The sequence below is a fragment of the Musca domestica genome, unplaced genomic scaffold, assembly GCF_030504385.1.
Source record: "Musca domestica strain aabys unplaced genomic scaffold, Musca_domestica.polishedcontigs.V.1.1 38, whole genome shotgun sequence".
Lineage (NCBI taxonomy): Eukaryota > Metazoa > Arthropoda > Insecta > Diptera > Muscidae > Musca > Musca domestica.
Window position 1 is genome coordinate 6,006,484 of NW_026712324.1, and position 13,527 is coordinate 6,020,010.

The window sequence follows — 13,527 nt, forward strand, 5'->3', positions numbered from 1 at the left end:
CATAAATTCTTTCTGACATACCTACAAACACATATAATACATACATTTCTTCATAGAAAACCCACTTGAAACACGCGCTCACGCACTACACTTTTGTTTTTATTATCGTTGTTGTTTTTTGTTTTGTTTTCATGATAATGATAAAAACAACATTGGCGATATGGCTTGTGAATGAAATATGGGGTGGTGCTGGTAGTGCAGTTACAGCGCTAAGTGACTACTTGAAAAATATGCCCAGTCATTGTTTGTATTTTAAATTACAATTCATTTACACACATATTTTTCATGTTGGCATTATTATCTTCCAACAAAAAAGTGGGATCTGTCTAAGATCTCGTATTTGGTGTGTGTGCTTTTTGTAAGTGGAATAAACCCAAATACTCGTAGGTATAAAGTACATTTTCGAAAAGTTTCCATTGGTTTTTTTTTTGTTTTTTCAAAAAACAATATAGGAAAAAAGTGTTTGTTTAAACAATAATTTTTTAACAGTTTTAATGAAAATTGAAAAATATTGACGAAATTCATTCATAAATAAATGGGGAAATATGTTAATTTTTTTGTTTTTTTTTTTTTTTTTTCAAAAATTATTTACCTCTGGAAAATTCCCCAAATTTGTATTTAGCTTTGGGGCTATGGACAAAGAGAGAAGGTCAAATAAAAACATTCCATGGAAAAATTCCATGGAATTTTTTGGGGAACGTTACAATTTGATGTTGTGGAAAATGTTACATTGTAAGAATAATAAAAACAAACATTAAATTTCAATTACTATGAAATTAAAATAACAGCATCCAAAATGCTGTATCCTTTTTAATGTATTATATATTTTCTAAAATAAGAAATTCCTTCAATTTTAAGTAGCATAGAATTTTAAAGTAAAAACATCACCACACAGCAGGGCGTTGAGCGCCAAAATTCCGACATTAAAAATGATCAAATTGAATAATAATATTAGAATTGTGGAAGACATTCTAGGAACTTTATTAAAAAGACAACAACTGAAACTCCATATTGGGCGCCATTTGCAATTTGAAATTAATTGTCATGATGAAGGATTGAAAAATTTATAAAATTAAAAGCAATTTGAATATTGTGGATCCCAAGCTAATTTACCTAACTGCAAGAGCACAGAAGCCCCAAGTTGGGCGCCATAATTTACCTTTTTAATAGAATGAAGAGAAAAATTGATCAATTTAGTAAAAACTAAAGGCATAGGAGGTCCATGTTGGGCGCCACTTTTCAAGTTTTTGATGCAATGGAAGGAAAATCATATAAAATGGGAATCTTTATATATTAACAAGAAAAATTTACTGGACAAATTATAATCACAATTCTATTTCTTGTTTACAAAAATCGACCCACAAAGCAATTCAATCTAGATCATCAAAAAAAAAAAAAAAAAAAAAACTATTAAAATCCAAATATATATATTATTTGTTTATAAAAATATATTAACTTAAGAATGTTGTTCTTTTTTCAAAAATATTTAAACGAGATTATTTTTTATTGTGTTTTTATTACTCTGCCGGAAATGCTGGGCAGCACCAATGATATTTTTTATTTTCGTTTTTTTTTTATTTTTTGAAAAACAACAAATTATACAACCACCTTCAATATATGTATATACACATAAATATATAATCAACAGACTACGACGGCCACCACATCTATATACTAATAGTTTATATGTGTGACGAATTCATTATGACAATGTAGTAAAACAAATAATAACGCTTGCTATCATTGAGCATAATCTTGATAAAGTGTAGAATACTTGGAGCTATGGAAGCATAACAAAAAAAAAATAACATAAAACTTAAGCAAATAACGCAAGGATATACACACGCACATTAGATATGAATTAGAAAACGAAAAACAACAGATCTTTTAAAAACAATAAATACTTTGATGCTTTCACAAAAGTAAAGAAAACACAAACAAAAACAACAACAATTTAATTACTGAAAATGAAAACAGCCAGAGATAGTCAGTCAGTCACAAGCGAGGCAAGGTAAACCAAAACTTGACTGACACTAACAACAGTGAAATATTTTCTTGTTTTTGAATGTTATTCTAATGTCAAGAAATGATTTTGAATGATTTTCCTTCTGAGGGAGAGAGAGAGAGAGAGAGATAGAGGTTAATGCGTAAAATAAAATTCAAACTAACGTCAACAATGACGTTAGAGGGGAAAAAGCCATTAAACTACGTAAGAGGAGGTGTCTTGTGACGTTCCCGATTTAAAATTTGCCATTATTTTATCTCTGGAAAAAGAAAATATCTGGGTAAATAAACGTCATTGCAAATTTCTTGGATTCAGGGGGTTTCTATTGTTTTGTATGGCATTTAATTAACTTTTATTTTGATGAGGATGTATGTGTGTCAGTGTGTGTGTGTGAATGATAACGTTTGTTGATTAGCTTGACAGCAACAGCTGTTGGGCAAAACTATGGAAAACAAGTTTATTTATTATTTTTTTTTTTTTCGTAGAAGGCAAGCCTCCACACTTAGAGAAAAAGTTCGAAGACAAAATGCCTGCAAAGTAAATATTTATGCACGCCCCACATTGGGCGCCACTCTGGAGACATACAAAATAGTGAATTCCATTTCTAGGAAATAAAAAATATATAATTTAAAAATAAGCTTGGGAAGAGATTTACGTTGGGCGCCATTTTCAATGTTACAATTGTGATAGCCATAATGATCTTCTAAAAGAGAACACCTTTTAAATTTATGGAAAATAATACAGAAAACCTCGCGTTGGGCGCCATTTTGGCGCACATGATTATTCTAATAATAATAAAATTGAACATTCTGTTTGGGGATTCAGAGACTTGAAAATCCAATAAATTCGATTAAATTTTGCAAATTTTCCGAGCAACACCACTACTTTGAACGTTGGATGTCATTTAATTGAAATTTAAAAAATTGAAATGCCAGACTAGTCTATTTTTGGGATCAAATTCAAACTTGTAAATGTAATCAATTCCAAAATATTTTGCAATTTTTCCAAAGAACCCAACGGGCGCCATTTTTGCAGCAAATATGTCCACAGCATTTAGTTACTTACTTTAATATCGCATTGTGTACACACTTTTCTCTACCATTACTTATTTCTATTTTTAAAATCTAAATACCCTGAACTAATTGATCCTAGAGGATTAAAACACTTTCGCATACACAAACGAAGAAGAAGAACAACAACAAAATTGTGGCACAGCTTTCTTTTCCAGCAATGTTGTTATGGAAGATTTTAAAGAAAGAAAACTAATAATAATCCCATGATGGCAAATGGTTTCCTGTGGAGAAAATTTTCATTTTGGGATAATAATATTTTCTTTCGTTTGGAGGGTTTTGGTTTTCGTCATCGTCAAGAAGCAGCAGCTCGCACAACATCTGTCCTGTGTGTTAACATGTTGCATGCATTATACTGTCGTTGTTGTTGCACAGCAGGCATGTGAAAAACACTAAATAAACATTCATTCTAAGATGTTGTGATGCAAGAAAAGACCGATTTTGAAAAGAAAAACAAGGCAGCTGCTGTTTTGTCTAATCTCTAACAGCAATCCATCTTGTAATGATCTGCCGCCGCCTATTTATCTGGCTTTTGCCTTCCCCTACACCATTTACTGGCAGAAGAAAAGACAAACCAAAAAAAAATTGTTTTTCTTTATTTCATTTTCGTTTTGCTTGTATAATTCCTGCATGAATGAATCGTTCGTTCGTCTGGTGTTTTTCCTTTGCCATAGACGACTACACGAGCGAGGCAAGAAAAACAACTCCCTAAGTGTTTTTCCAAGAATTTCTTTTTCTTTATTGTTGTCTTTTAATGATGATTTTTCGTGTCGTTGTTGTTACTTTTGTTGTGCATTTAATGTATGTACTTCTTATTGAGGGGGATTATGAAGAAGTGAGTGGAAAAATATGGGCTAGAGATAAGAGAAGCGGAGGCGTTCGAACGGTCTGGTCCGTTCCTCTTCCAACATGGGTGTCTGTGAATGGTGGTGGCGGCGGCTTCTTATTTCTGTGTAAACAGCATGCTTGAGAAATCGCATGAAAAGCAAAAAAAAAAAAAAAATAAAGAAGAATCCATCAAGTAACAGCTGAGTAATTTGTTATTGTATGGAAAACTACCCATCTAAAAGAAATGTTTGTTTCGAGGGGAGATAATACCACCCACCACTTTTAGGGGGGAGATATGTTACAACATTTTATTCAATAAACATAGAAAAAACCGAAGAAAGTGACAAAAACAAATACCAAAAAGCGATGCTAAATTCCAAATCATGTGGGTGCCATGATTTCAACCAGGACCGGACTTTTTATATTTTATCAATTAATGATATTTTGAATATTTTTGAATTAAATATAATTTGCATTGAAAAAAGAAATAAATGCTACCAATTCAAAATAAATTTCCTTTAAAAAAAAAAAAAAAAAAAAAACAACCGACGACACGTGGAGACTTTTTTGTGCAACAACATCCTTTGAGTGTTTTTCTTCGCTTTGCTTTTTGTAATAGACACACCAAGAGCCACCAGCCAGGTTGGTTGGTGGAGAGGTGGCAAGGAGAGGTGTAGATTGTGTGGTCAATTGGCGCCAGTCGTAAAGCAAACGACCGTGTTAAGATTATTTACAGCAATGTTTTTTTTTTTTTTTTTGTCTTCGTCTACAGCAGCAATATCAGTCAGTCAGTCAAAGCTTTTTTGTCATTCTTATGCTTGTCGTTTGTGTTGTTTTGCCCTGGTTTATTGTTAGTGTGCCAACAACACCAAACACAGCAGGCTTTGTTTTTGGCTGAGAGACAATTAGCCAAGAATGCGGTCGTAATATTAGAAATGTTCATATGTAAAGCAGCCGCAGCAGCAGCAATTGAATGGGGCAAAACAGAAACAAAGACGACAGATCAACATTTTTTTAGCACCCAAACAGCCCCTCCGCTCTGTCGCGCTCTCTTTTTGGATATTGGACTTGGCCATTTGTAAGAAAATAACATATGTCTATTTTCAGCCCAAGTCTATTTATGTTAATTTTTGTTGTTTTTTTTTTTTTTTTTTTAAAGAATAAAATCTACTTTCAATGTGGGTGGTTGCTTGCTTGCTTGCCTGTCGCTGTAAGCCTTTGGTTTTGGTTTTTTTTTTTTTTTTTTTTTTTTTTTTTTTTTGCTTTAACCCAGTTTAAGATGTGGGTGAGATATTTGTCACAAATGTGGCAACATCAATAAATATCGATTTTAAAACGAGGGAGAAGAAGGAGGCGAAAAGTTTTCAAAACCATAAACTCAAAGAATTACCTACCGCTCGGAATGCGGGAGCATGCGAATGGAATAGGAAATTTTTGCCCGACAAGTTTAGAAGGCAATGCATTGTGATTGGGTGTGTGGTGGGAAAAAGTAGTAGTAGTACTATGATTATAAATTGGTTCCTTGTTTGAACAAAGAGTTTGATTTTTAGAAGAGAAAAAAAAAACGCACAATTGAACATTGAACCCCCGAAGGTTCAAATATGGGAAATTGTGTTTATTGAAACACTTGGTTCATCTTGGCTAAAAAATGAACCACAGGGTTCATTATGAACCTCTGGATTAATTTTGTGAATGTTTGGGTTCATATTGAAGCCTTAGTTTAAATGTGACTTTTTGTGTTCACAATGAAGATTTGGCTTCAAAATAAATCACTCGCAATGAAGTATTGTGTTTACAATGAATCTCGTGGTTGTACAATTAACTTCTGGCTTGGCAACTAATTTTAATGTGTTCATATTAAAGTCCTCTGGATGCTCAATGCACCTCAAGATGTGTTGGTTCTATGATGAAGCTCCGATTTTAACATGAACTTTTCGATCGCTAACGAAACTTCATGTTTACCATGAACTTTGGGCCGGTCCACATTTTTCATAACCTTAAGGATACTCTCTGGGGGGGGGGGGATCTCATTGATCCCCTGTGACCTTATGGCAGCATAATGATATTCTCTTGGGCAATATTGATTCCCTACGAATCTCAGGGATCATATTGTTTCAATTTATAACGAGTCTCTACCTATCTCTCTCTGCCCTCTCCCTTTCTCTCTCTCTCTGCATCACAATGAACTAATTAGCCCATTGTTTAAACCGTGCTTGTATTCATCTCAATCTACCCTTTCACAAATTCTTTTGAACATTTCTCGGCCACCTGATTGGGAATTTCCGATTGGAATTCCTAAATGGGGGGGGGGGATTGACGTCAAACTTCGACCAAAATAAAAATAAAAAAATAATGTTTTTGTTTTTTACGATATTGCGGTTGTTTTTGACTCCACAAACAAGAAAAACCCAAAAATCGTTCACCCAAAAGCGTAGCACAAAAATTGCTGTTTAAAAGCGTTTTTTTCTTTTTTTTTTTGTTTTTATTTCGTTAAGGTTATGGTGATAAATTTTGTATAGCTTCAAGTTGTTGCTAGCATTTATGGCATAGAAATCACGTACAAAATCAAAAGATAATCACCGCCATACACAAGAAAAATAAATACAACAACAACAACAACAACAACAACAACAAAAATTTAAAAACGATAAAAACAAAATAAAAATTTCTTTCAAGTCAGGTGTTGTGCGTGATTTGATAACTTGCGATGAGATTTCAATTTAGGCTGGGGGGGTAGGAGAGGGGCTAGAGGTCTCTGAATACGGGAGGGGGGTCAGTCAACAATCATAACATGACAAAATAAAAACAAAAACAAATGGGGATTTTTTTTCTTAAAGTGATGATAACAAGACAATCACTCGCTCGTTCGCTTGTTGTCCACAGCGGAACAAAGATGTTTTTTTTTTTTTGAAAACGAAGAAGTGCTAATCAAAATGTTTATGTTTTCTTAATAAATTCAAAGAATTTCGAAAATAAAAACAAAAACAAGCACCAGCAGTTTGTTGTGATAATTACAGCAAGTGTGTCTCGCAGGGCAGTTGTTGTTGTTTTAGTTCCAGTGCCAGAAAAAATTGTAATATTTATTGATAATCAATTTTGAAATGGAATGGTGAAAAAATCGAAATCAAGACTTAATTAACAATGGATCTAGTTTCCAATGTTCTAGATACACAACTGTCCGCCCCTTAAGCCGCTGGACAAACAAGACTCGTATCAGTTCGGCGGCCAGACTGACTTGCAGTCAATGTCCGTCAAGATAAATTTAAATTTAACTAGCAAAGACACAAACCAAGGTGACTTTTTCTCCGGTTCACAAAGGGTTAATAAAGAGAGAGAGAGAGAGAGCGAAAGAGAGAGAGGGAGAGATAGATAGAGGGAGTAGTAAACCAGAGAAAATTAAAGGTAAACTAAATTATATTAGTTTTCATCAAATTTCATAATTTTCCCTACAAATTTCAAATTTAATATGAAATCGCTAAATAAAAACCTAATTAAAATTCACGTTGAAAAACTTTAAAACCCTTAACTCTACATTTAAACCGAGAATAAAATATTTAAAAATGAAGCGGTGTTGTGGCTGGGCACAAAAGAAAGATCTCGAGGAGTACTTTCCGAATCAGTGGACCTTATAGTCAAAAAGAATTTCAGACTTAGGAATTTTTTGCATTGTCTGAAGAATTATTGCTCAATTTTATGGAAATTGCAGATAAAAGCATCCACAGAACAGAAACTAAAAATGAAGCGGTATCGAGGCTGGGCACCAATGAAAGGTCTCGAGGAGTACTTTCCGAATCTGTGGACCTTATAGACGAAAAGAATTTCAGACTTAGGAATTTTTTGCATTTTCTGAAGAATTATTGCTCAATTTTATGGAAATTGCAGATAAAAGCATCCACAGAACAGAAACTAAAAATGAAGCGGTGTCGAGGCTGGGCACAAATGAAAGGTCTCGAGGAGTACTTTCCGAATCTGTGGACCTTATAGTCAAAAAGAATTTCAGACTTAGCAATTTTTTGCATTTTCTGAAGAATTATCGCTCAATTTTATGGAAATTGCAGATAAAAGCATCCACAGAACAGAAACTAAAAATGAAGCGGTGTCGAGGCTGGGCACAAATGAAAGGTCTCGAGGAGTACTTTCCGAATCTGTGGACCTTATAGTCAAAAAGAATTTCAGACTTAGGAATTTTTTGCATTTTCTGAAGAATTATCGCTCAATTTTATGGAAATTGCAGATAAAAGCATCCACAGAACAGAAACTAAAAATGAAGCGGTGTCGAGGCTGGGCACAAATGAAAGGTCTCGAGGAGTACTTTCCGAATCTGTGGACCTTATAGTCGAAAAGAATTTCAGACTTAGGAATTTTTTGCATTTTCTGAAGAATTATCGCTCAATTTTATGGAAATTGCAGATAAAAGCATCCACAGAACAGAAACTAAAAATGAAGCGGTGTCGAAGCTGGGCGCAAATGAAAGGTCTCGAGGAGTACTTTCCGAATCTGTGGACCTTATAGTCGAAAAGAATTTCAGACTTAGGAATTTTTTGCATTTTCTGAAGAATTATCGCTCAATTTTATGGAAATTGCAGATAAAAGCATCCACAGAACAGAAACTAAAAATGAAGCGGTGTCGAGGCTGGGCACAAATGAAAGGTCTCGAGGAGTACTTTCCGAATCTGTGGACCTTATAGTCGAAAAGAATTTCAGACTTAGGAATTTTTTGCATGTTCTGAAGAAGTATCGCTCAATTTTATGGAAATTGCAGATAAAAGCATCCACAGAACAGAAACTAAAAATGAAGCGGTGTCGAGGCTGGGCGCAAATGAAAGGTCTCGAGGAGTACTTTCCGAATCTGTGGACCTTATAGTCGAAAAGAATTTCAGACTTAGGAATTTTTTGCATTTTCTGAAGAATTATCGCTCAATTTTATGGAAATTGCAGATAAAAGCATCCACAGAACAGAAACTAAAAATGAAGCGGTGTCGAGGCTGGGCGCAAATGAAAGGTCTCGAGGAGTACTTTCCGAATCTGTGGACCTTATAGTCGAAAAGAATTTCAGACTTAGGAATTTTTTGCATTTTCTGAAGAATTATCGCTCAATTTTATGGAAATTGCAGATAAAAGCGTCCACAGAACAGAAACTAAAAATGAAGCGGTGTCGAGGATGGGCACAAATAAAAGGTCTCGAGGAGTACTTTCCGAATCTGTGGACCTTATAGTCGAAAAGAATTTCAGACTTAGGAATTTTTTGCATTTTCTGAAGAATTATCGCTCAATTTTATGGAAATTGCAGATAAAAGCATCCACAGAACAGAAACTAAAAATGAAGCGGTGTCGAGGCTGGGCGCAAATGAAAGGTCTCGAGGAGTACTTTCCGAATCTGTGGACCTTATAGTCGAAAAGAATTTCAGACTTAGGAATTTTTTGCATTTTCTGAAGAATTATCGCTCAATTTTATGGAAATTGCAGATAAAAGCATCCACAGAACAGAAACTAAAAATGAAGCGGTGTCGAGGCTGGGCGCAAATGAAAGGTCTCGAGGAGTACTTTCCGAATCTGTGGACCTTATAGTCGAAAAGAATTTCAGACTTAGGAATTTTTTGCATTTTCTGAAGAATTATCGCTCAATTTTATGGAAATTGCAGATAAAAGCATCCACAGAACAGAAACTAAAAATGAAGCGGTGTCGAGGCTGGGCGCAAATGAAAGGTCTCGAGGAGTACTTTCCGAATCTGTGGACCTTATAGTCGAAAAGAATTTCAGACTTAGGAATTTTTTGCATTTTCTGAAGAATTATCGCTCAATTTTATGGAAATTGCAGATAAAAGCGTCCACAGAACAGAAACTAAACATGAAGCGGTGTCGAGGCTGGGCACAAATGAAAGGTCTCGAGGAGTACTTTCCGAATCTGTGGACCTTATAGTCGAAAAGAATTTCAGACTTAGGAATTTTTTGCATGTTCTGAAGAATTATCGCTCAATTTTATGGAAATTGCAGATAAAAGCATCCACAGAACAGAAACTAAAAATGAAGCGGTGTCGAGGCTGGGCACAAATTTAGAAATTAATTAAGATTCGGAAAGTACTCCTCGAGACCTTTCATTTGCGCCCAGCCTCGACACCGCTTCATTTTTAGTTTCTGTTCTGTGGATGCTTTTATCTGCAATTTCCATAAAATTGAGCGATAATTCTTCAGAAAATGCAAAAAATTCCTAAGTCTGAAATTCTTTTCGACTATAAGGTCCACAGATTCGGAAAGTACTCCTCGAGACCTTTCATTTGTGCTAAGCCTCGACACCGCTTCATGTTTAGTTTCTGTTCTGCGGACGCTTTTATCTGCAATTTCCCTAAAATTGAGCGATAATTCTTCAGAAAATGCAAAAAATTCCTAAGTCTGAAATTCTTTTTGACTATAAGGTCCACAGATTTGGAAAGTACTCCTCGAGACCTTTCATTTGTGCTAAGCCTCGACACCGCTTCATGTTTAGTTTCTGTTCTGCGGACGCTTTTATCTGCAATTTCCCTAAAATTGAGCGATAATTCTTCAGAAAATGCAAAAAATTCCTAAGTCTGAAATTCTTTTCGACTATAAGGTCCACAGATTCGGAAAGTACTCCTCGAGACCTTTCATTTGCGCCCAGCCTCGACACCGCTTCATTTTTAGTTTCTGTTCTGTGGATGCTTTTATCTGCAATTTCCATAAAATTGAGCAATAATTCTTCAGACAATGCAAAAAATTCCTAAGTCTGAATTCTTTTTGACTATAAGGTCCACTGATTCGGAAAGTACTCCTCGAGATCTTTCTTTTGTGCCCAGCCACAACACCGCTTCATTTTTAAATATTTTATTCTCGGTTTAAATGTAGAGTTAAGGGTTTTAAAGTTTTTCAACGTAAATTTTAATTAGGGTTTTATTTAGCGATTTCATTTTAAATTTGAAATTTGTAGGGAAAATTTTGAAATTTGATGAAAACTAATATAATTTAGTTTACCTTTAATTTTCTCTGGTTTACTACTCCCTCTCTCTCTTTCTCTCTCTCTTTATTAACCCTTTGTGAACCGGAGAAAAAATCACCTTGGTTTGTGTCTTTGCTAATTAAATTTAAATTTATCTTGACGGACATTTGCAGTCATTGCATGTGTCATTGTCGTCCGAGAGCTGGGAAGAAAATAATAAAAACAAAAAATCCACATAATAAAACCAGCAAGCAATGGAGGGGAAAAGTCGTGGGGGCTAATGCAGAGGGGATCCTCCACCACGAAAGGCCACTGTGTAAATAAAAATGTAAACAACTGCTTATGCCATAATAACACAATTGCTTAGGTTTTGCTTTTATAATTTTCTTTCCGTATTTCACATGAGAGCGGTGTTGTTTGCGGGTTTTGAAAAATCCAACACTACTGAAAACTGAGCGACACGTGTAAGCGATAAAAATGTGTTTTTTTGCCTTCGTCTTTATGTTTAATTTACATTCAACTGGGTTTAGTTTCAATTCCCTAGGGTTTAGCTATTATTACTTGAAGACCATGGCGACTAGTTTTGGAATATAAAGAAGAAGAAAAAAAAAACGACAACAACAACATACCGAGAGTGAATGACTCTAAAAACAATGTTTATTTCATACATGTGGAACTCATCATTTTTTGTTGTTTCTTGAGCTGTTTTGAACGGTATTTTCAAGTATTGTTGCTGGAAGTAAAAGTGAATGTAAAGTTGTTAGAAGATAGAGAGGAGAGGAGAGGAGGGGAGCAGCACAGCTAAGTGTGTGCGTTCGATTTTTATTTATTTTTCATGATGTGTTTAAAATTTCGTGTGAACAAGACATTTGGTCGCTCAACAGCATTTGATACTCTACATTGTTTTTTTTTTTTTTTTCGGGAGGTTTCTATTTGATTTTGGTGGGAAAAATGACCATTATTTTGAAGAAAAAATGAAAACTTTATTATGTGATCTCGGGGGGGTTGGTGGTACTTGTGACAGAAATAGATTTTGTTTTAATAGAAAAAAGAAAAGAAACTGTAAATGAAGCTATTTTTAGAAAAAGAGGTTAATGGCAGAAAAGTGTTTGCACGTGTGTTTGTGCGTGTGTTGGAATGTAAACAGAAAAAATCTAAAAATATAAATTGAAAACACTTGAGAATAGCGGGGCTATAAACAATGTGAGCCACTTTAATATTTTCTTAGAAATCTATTTAATTTAACATTTTATTAAACACGGTCTTTAAGAGTTTGGAATTTAATTCCCATGACCTTAGGTATATTTTCAAACAACAAATTGATAAGATATCAAAAAAAATCAAATTTTAATGGAATATGTGTTTTTCCTTGTTCCAAACGATTTAATTTCAATACGAAAATCAAACAAAATTATTTTTTTACTCTCAAAAAATATGTTTTGGGTCTGACCTTAAATCAAGATCGAAGATAGGCTATATCGGCCAACTCTTTCCTATAGTCCCCATCATCACGGCACCCTCCCATTTTAAACATTTCTACGATTTTCGGCACTTTTTTAACGGGATTGTCTGGGTTCTTAAAAAATCTCTGTACCTTTATTTTATATCTGTTCAATTTAAATATTGCAGTTTTTTTTTTTTGAGTGGAATTTTTTTTTTACATTTTCATATTTTTGATCTACCCCATAATTTTCTCTTAAAAATAATAATAATAATAAAAAGCAATTTTAAGATTTCTACTTACTTGCATATTCACGTTTCGTATTGACATCGACCGCCAAATAGACCGTGCTGAAACTGCCCTCACCAATGTATTTACCAAAAATAAAATCTTTTGGCGATTTCTTTGGCGGTGTAATGGCATTATTGGCGGCAGGTGGTGATGATTTTGCAGGATATAGATTTGTTGAGTTATTTTGATGATGATGATGATGATGGTGGAGGGAGGATGCTGTTGTGGCGGCTGATGATGACATTCCCGATGTAGATGATGATGACGATGCGCAGGAGGATGTGTGTGATGAGGCTAGGGGTAAGGTTTCACAGCTACCATTTGTTTGTTGTTGCTGCTGCTGTTGTTGTTGTTGGTAACGTAGTCGACAACATGTTGTATTACTAGCGGCACTACTGGCCGTAGATACTGTTGACGCCGTCGACAAACGTTGTGGTGATGACGAAGGTGATGAAGAATTTTGAGCGGCCAAGGCAGCCGTTAGGGGCGATGAGTGCCCTGCAAATAAACAAAGATAAAAATTCACGTTAGAAATCTAAAACAAAGATTTCAAGTCGTCTTTTTTTTGATATTTACCATTTAATCGTTGCTGTTTTTCAATGGAGATTTGCTCCAGACATCCTAACATCTTGGATGTGGCTGTTGTTGAGGTGGTTGGTAAAGGAAGCTGCTGTTGACCGTTAATCTGCAAATAAACAATGAGAGAATATTTTTAGAATTCGTTCCAAAAATTCCATAATTTGAATGATTTTTTGTGCTTTTTTGATTTTGATTTTTTTTTCGTTTTGTTATTTGTGTCAAAACACAAAGAATGAACAACAAAACTGAGGCATTTTTATGATTATTTTTATTGCGTTTTAAAAAACAAGACAAAAAAAAATCAAGTATTGAACTGTGGACCTTTAAGTCATTCGAAAAGAAATATCACAAAATACAGATA

At 34.5% G+C, this 13,527-nt stretch overlaps 1 protein-coding gene across 2 annotated transcripts in view; it reads right to left on the reverse strand.

Moving 5' to 3' along the window:
* Positions 1-13,527, reverse strand: part of LOC101900975 (3-phosphoinositide-dependent protein kinase 1) — a 55,085-nt gene that overhangs the window by 19,414 nt on the left and 22,144 nt on the right. For both annotated transcript variants that reach the window (XM_005187296.4, XM_005187298.4), the window contains exons 2-3: positions 13,164-13,272; positions 12,600-13,085 (exon numbers count right to left, since the gene is read on the reverse strand). In XM_005187296.4, the coding sequence (XP_005187353.1) occupies positions 12,600-13,085; positions 13,164-13,272 (595 nt within the window). The remainder of the gene's footprint in view (positions 1-12,599; positions 13,086-13,163; positions 13,273-13,527) is intronic.